Genomic DNA, 6,720 nt, shown 5'->3' on the forward strand with positions numbered 1-6,720 from the left:
GCTGGTGTGTACCGGATTTAGTTTTCTGGGGAGCCGGAAGCGCCACAACGAACTCCAAACTAGCTCTCTGTAAATGTGAGGCTGAAGTACCACCCTGCACTCACCAATCAAGCAAGCAATCCCTTGGAGGTAGAAGCAGAATGGTTCTCCCTACACCATGATAGGCATACCCCAGGATTTAAGATGGTGCAGAGACAGTGTCAGGCACTGAAGTGGGGTACTGTGATGCTGGAAATGTATTGGAAGGACAGTGCCTCCCTGTCCTTGTCCTGTAGTCCTTTTTCATTTGTGTTCTGGATTGTTTGCTACCCAGGAGTTCATGTGGGACCCCTGGCAGTGCAGCTCTTCCTGTTTCTGGTTTTCTGTACAGACCCATGGGATACCCTTATGGCACCCGTGGGTGGGGTACAACCCTGTGCCCCTAGTGTATGTTTTTGGTCACCTGTGTGCGGCTCACCGAGCAGGGTATGGGCTGGTGGCCGCTCCATGCTGAATGTGACAGGTGATCTGAGTATCCTCCATTGTGGGATACCCAGGACCTGCCATTGGAATCAGTTGATTCCTGATAGGAAACAAGATGGCCACTGTGGCCTCTTCCTTTCTATTGCCTGTTACCTTGTTTTCCCAAAGTCCTGGGAAGCCCTGACTGTGTCCCTTCCCCCTGACTGGCTGTTGAGTGAAAGTTCCATATATGTTGTTTTTGTGAAGTCCAAGCCAGACTGACTGGAGCCTTCCCAGTGACTGTATGTTGTGGGTACACCCTGTGGGTGGGACCTAGGTGAATGGAGTGTGTGAACAATATGCACTACTTGTTGTGGATGTCTGGTTTCTGGTGTTTGACACAATGACTGAGACAGCTCTGGTATGAATGCAGTGTGTAGTGTTGAATGGCTGGGTCCCAATCCACATTCCTTGTTGTGAGTGTCTGAGAGGGAGGAGAATGGCCTGAATGCACTTTATGCCTGATTGGCTGACTGACTGCTGAATGCCCTTCTGAGTGATTGGTTGCCTGAGTGTGACCCAGCAGAATGAATGAGAGATCAACTAGTATATCTGGGGGCCTCTTACTGCTAGAAATCGTTCAGAAGCTGAAGTTGAAACTGACGCTCAATCTCGAAGCCGAGCCTGAAGAAGAAGGTCGACTGCTGTCTCCCTTTGCTGAAATCTGAAAGCCGAAAGCCGTCGAGACTGATCCAAGAGAGGACCTGGTTAGGTGCCCTCTTCCTGTGCTCCAAGGGACCATTGAGCACCGCTAACCTTCGCCTAAGCTCCCTGGAAGTCAGAAGCCTCGACAGGCTGCCGACCGGAGACTGGGACCGCCGAGGAGAACGAAGATAAGCACCGGACATTCCGTCCACCGTCGTTGACCAGGGTTCGCAGGTTTGCTATAACCACTGGGGGCCCGTCAAAGTCATGTTGCCCAGAAGCGGGGACCGCTTGATGCCGTGCCATCGACGACCGGTGCCGCACGCTCCTTTGTCTAAGACTTTTGACTCACGGACGCGTTCGTCCGCACCATCACCCGCCTTATCCTCCCGGAGAAGGCCAGGCCATCGGCGTGCCGATGAGCATCTGCCGGTGGGTTTCCCGCCACCCAAAGACCGTAGAGTCACCGGACAACTCAACACCCTTGCTGGGCCACAGTTCTTCACAAACACTTTGCTGTCCTGAACTATCGACATTGAGGTGCCCCGCACGCCTCTTCCTTGCAGGGCGTCTTCACTCCGTCATCGACGAGCACCGCTGGGACCGAAGCTGCCGCCTCAATGCCGAGTTCACTTTCTTCGAGGGATATCGACGATCCGTGGCTCCTGCTTTAAAGGGAGCTGCTCAAGAAGGATCCATCGACGACTCGTCGTCGAACTCTGCTATTCCAGGTACATTGGGGTGGTAGAAACATTATAGAAGGGAATAAGACTAATTGAACAATCTATGGACTGGGCTTTTGATATATCTTTACTTTACAGGTTGCCAGGTGGGGGATCTCCACACAGAATTGTGTCTAGGTAAAGGGGCCAGTATTCTGCCAATTGTTCTAACCCACTGCTTTCCTCCTATGTCTATTGTTGGTTACCTGTATTAAGTGATTTGTGTGACATTTAACCAGACTACAGTTAATGCACTTTAATGAAATCTAATAATAATTGTGGTACCAGAGTAGAGAGCAGAAGTACAGACCCCCCCTCCAGTCTTTACAGGTACTACGTTGGAAGGCACAGGAGCAAGAAGCTGAGGCTTGGCACCAAAAGGTTTTAGGCAACAATGAGCAAGAAGATGAGGCAGGGTACCAGCAAGTGGAAGGCAACAAGAAGCAAGAAGACCTCTGGCAGGGAGGAGTAGAGCAATAAAAGGAGCAACAGGGCAGAGAGCAAGAGCTGCAGGGAATCATCCAGGTCATATGCATGGAGAAAAGAAGAGGAGCGAGGCAACAAAGAAGTTGAGACGCAGCGAGTGACTAAAGCTGCCTGCTTTTGTACTTGTGCAAGAATGAGGTTGTTAGTCTCCAGTTGCCAGGCAACACTGCGTGCGCAGTCGAGTGCCAGCCTGGGGATGCCCACTGCGGAGCTGACGTTGGCAGTGCCATGAGAAACATGGCAGCGACCTGCCTTACCGAGCCACTGTGACTACGCCGTCCCCTGTGCCTGCGTGGGGCCAGGGATCACTGCTGCTGCGATGTTAGAGCCAGAGAAGCCACATAGCCGGGGAGCCACGGAACGACCCTGCACATGCCAATGAGGTAAGTGCCACTGAGGTAAGCGCCACGAATGATACAGCCTCCACGTACCACGGCCATATCAGGAGGGTCAGAAGGTACATGGAGGCATGACACTCTGCCCCCCTCCAGGGGCCCCCGGAGAGCCCGGCTTCCAGGGGAAACGAAGATAGAAAGCGTGGAACAGATAGTAGGCCCCTCATAGATCGATCTTGGTAAATACCTGGGCACCTCACAGAGATTCCAAAATGGTCTGGAAACTGAACGGCGTCTCCTGGTACAATGATCAAACCCGAATATCATGGTTTGTGTGGCCCAGTTAATATAGGTGTTGTGAAAAATCACCCATGGTAGCTCTAGTAACAACGGGTATGAGGGAGATTGAATGATGTCAATTGCCAACATTTCTTGATGTTGATTGATATTCAATTGAAGGGGTTCAGATTCTTGACTTATGGAACCAGAAGCCAATGGGTTGCCATCAATCCCTTCCACCAATGCTGTATGGAAATTCGGTCTCATTGATATTCTGTTTTGTTCACCAAAGTATGAAGCCATATACTTGCCAGAAGCACCAGAGTCAACTAGGGCCCTGGTTTCCAAAGGTTTAAGATCGGTGCCCTATTGTATGGCGACTTGGAGTACAAACAAGGCTTGCAGTGTCATGGGATGGATGGAATCTGAGGGACGGCATGATAGACCATTTGGGTTTCTTGTTTCCTTCCTGACTGACAACAAGCCCGCTAGTTTCCCCCTGGCTTAGCTGGATGAATGGGACAAGTACTTAAGTAATGGTTTGCGTCACCGCAGTACAGACACAGTTTGTTCATCCTGCGTCTGTGCTAGTTTCTGTCTCGGACAGCGGTCCGCGAATTGAACCTAGTTGCATGGGTTCACTCCTGAGATCCCCCTGAGGGGTCAGATTTCTTGTGGTTGGTGTGGGCAGGGGGCGGGGGGGATATCGGCCGACTGGTGTCCTGTCTTCGACGTTCAGTACATCTTTCAGAAAGTCTATGGTCAATCTTGATTACTTGGTCGGTCAAAGCTTGAATAGTGACTAGTTCAGGAGCATGGACTAGTTTGTCCTTGTATTCCTCCCATAGTCCTTGTCAAAACAAAGTCCTTTGAGTGTTTTAGGACCACTAGGATTCATTGGCCAGCTGACGAAATCGGCTTATGTACAGGATCACACTTTGGGTGCCTTGTTTTATATCAAAAAGACGATTTTGTGCAATGGCTGCCATATTAGATGACTGAAAGGCCTCCAGGAAGGCTTTCTCGAAATCTGAGAAGGAATCAAAGATAGTACTCCGGGCAGAAACATAAGGAGTGGCCCATGCGAAGGCATTTCCAGTGAGGTTGTTCAAGATGTGCCCAATCCTTGCCCTATCACTAGCAAAGTGTATAGGACGGAACAAACGCTGCACTCGGCAGTGATTGCAAAATTCAGTGAGGGCACGAGGATCCCCATACTTCACAGACACATACTTCACGGACCCAGTGTGACTCAAAGTGCTTTCGGCAAATGGAGCCACTGTGTTCTGGGCTATGGTGTCCTTTAAGAGCTGATTCTCTTGCTTAAGCGAGGCTACTTCTAGATGCAGAGCTCTCATTTTGGCCCTTAACTCTAGTATGGTCTCCATATCATCGGGATCTGGAGATAGGCGTCACTATCTATGAAGCAAGACCGGCAGGCTGGCGCCAAACGTTTGAACATTTCTGGCACCTGCGAATTGGCAATTACTGAGGCATTCCGACCCTGCTGGACCTGGTATTTTCCCATTTGCGGGCACCGGAAAAAAGATGCTTCCCATTCCCATTCGGCCCCATAGGAATGGGGAGGTCGTGTATAATGGTGCCGGTGCATCCGACATGCTGTGCTAGCCGGTGCCGCTCTGCCCGCCAGGTCCGAGCACAACTTGTAGTTTGCCGGTCCGAGTACTACAGTACCGGCAAGCTTACCGGTACCGTAGTTCCCGGACCGGCAAACTTATAATGAGGCCCTATGTAATACTCTGCACCAACCACTAGATGGTGGCCTATGCAAAGCATGTGTATCTAAGCATATTCACAAGCTCCAGAAGTATGGTTTTAATTTTATAATTCTACTTACTGTTAATCGTGTCAAGTGGGCCTAAGTGTAGTAGTGTAATACAATAAAGTATTTTTGTTCTGGGATTTTCGGTGCCATTTATTTATAATTTTTGTAAGTGTTAACTATAGTAAGCAACTGTGACTGTCCCTTAACCTTGCTGCCTTAAGAGCATGGTTAGGAAAAGCTTTGGTGGAGACAACCTTGTTGACCCAGGTTGGCTTCTCAAAGTCCTGCCCAGGTAGGAACTTTTGAAAAAGACCCTCCAAACACCTGGCCTGTAAGACTTAAACAGATATAAGACAGTAGTAACAGACCCATGAGGCAGTACTGGCATAAGAAACCAGTGCCCCGGCCTATGATGGTTTTGCTGGGTGTGCCCCTGGCATATCATGACTGCACCTGTTACACATCAAGGCAGCACCATAATTAGCATACGGGAAAAAAATAAAATAGCCTTTTGCCCGCATCAGTACAATGTGTTATTTGATTAATTATACACTTATTACATATTTTATTTTTACTTTTATGATGTCACCTCCCGTCATTTCACTAGGGTCAAAGATCACTGGATATCACTACCTGTGATATTGTCAGAGTCAAAGGTCATGTAATACCACTTTGTGTAATGTTATCGGGAATGTGATGTCACTTCTGCTACCCATGGCATTTTGATGACCTTATGCCCCTGCACCTTTTTTCTAAATGTGACTGTATTAGAAATAGCCAAGACATGTTGCACACAGTTTATCAGCAGTGAGGAGTCCTCGTGAAAGTGATCTGCGTTCTACAGGCGGTGGCACCCCCCCAAGCCTTTTGTGATTTGTCCTTTTGTCACACTGATAAAATAAAATACTTATAAGGATATAAATAACATTTACCCTCCCAGGCCTACTGTATCAAGTAAGGTCTTAAACATAATTTCTTTTACATTATCTCTTTTTGACCTATTAGAACTTACCCTGTTTGCGGTCTCTACATGAACATTTGATTGTATTCACAAAGAGATACGATTAATGTCTTCTTTCTCAATATCTTGGTGCCATGTTTCTGGCAGAAAAGAATGAAAAACAGTTCCCAAGACAGCCTGTCGTTGACCTTTGGGTAGCCAGTGCAAGGATCTGATTAAAAGTGAAGTAGATTTACACAGTTTCAGACAAGGAAGTAAAGAGATAATTTTTCATATTATGCAAATGTGGAAAATACTATTCTCCATTATTTTTCTGAAAATGTACCTGTATGTAATGTCTTCGGAATCCTTCATCACGTATTAGGCGAAGGATGAGTTTGCGGAACTCTTTGTAACATTGGCTGACTTTCCAGAGGTCCCTTTTTGTCTGCAAACAAATAACATTTACAATAAATGCATAGCTACTCTTGTTTGAGTGTGGGAAACTTGGTAACTTGGTAAAGGGGCATCACCTATGCCCTAGTCAAGGAATGCTTGGAGGATCAGAAGAGGATATAGCGGAATATTACTGCTACAGTTGATCGAGCTGCTTTCATAAAATCATGTATTCCAATTTAGGGCAATCATTTAGTTGGCTCAGAGAGAGTGTAAAAAGTAATATAACAAATGGCGAAGGCACCTGTGTAAGAATCGACAAGCATTGCCGAATGCATTTTGGATTGAAGGCTATTTGTTGCGTTGTATATTTGGATCACATGGAGAATTGAGGCTTCTCATTGAACAACAAATGGGATCGTATGCTGCAAATGGCTGGAGAAGCCGGCTTGACACCAGTTGTTGATGGGCTGCTAAAAACATTAATTTTGGTGGCTCTTATGGAATGCAGGTAAATCCTGAGCAAGGGGTGCACGCATGCGTTGCAGTTGGATGTCCTGCTATGTAAAGGATGGAGGTCTCAAAATGCTAACCTGTGGACCTGGTTCTGGATTAAGGATAAGGCAGCTA

General features: G+C 47.6%; 1 protein-coding gene across 1 annotated transcript in view; it reads right to left on the minus strand.

Annotated features, from left to right (window-relative positions):
- The window catches only part of LOC138552580 (uncharacterized), a 128,200-nt gene extending 124,929 nt beyond the window's left edge, over positions 1-3,271 (minus strand). The window contains exon 1 of the mRNA XM_069642532.1: positions 3,059-3,271. Within this exon, the coding sequence (XP_069498633.1) occupies positions 3,059-3,271 (213 nt within the window). The remainder of the gene's footprint in view (positions 1-3,058) is intronic.
- Positions 3,272-6,720: the final 3,449 nt, after the last annotated feature.

The sequence above is a fragment of the Ambystoma mexicanum genome, chromosome 1q (genome assembly GCF_040938575.1).
Source record: "Ambystoma mexicanum isolate Mex_15411 chromosome 1q, UKY_AmexF1_1, whole genome shotgun sequence".
Lineage (NCBI taxonomy): Eukaryota > Metazoa > Chordata > Amphibia > Caudata > Ambystomatidae > Ambystoma > Ambystoma mexicanum.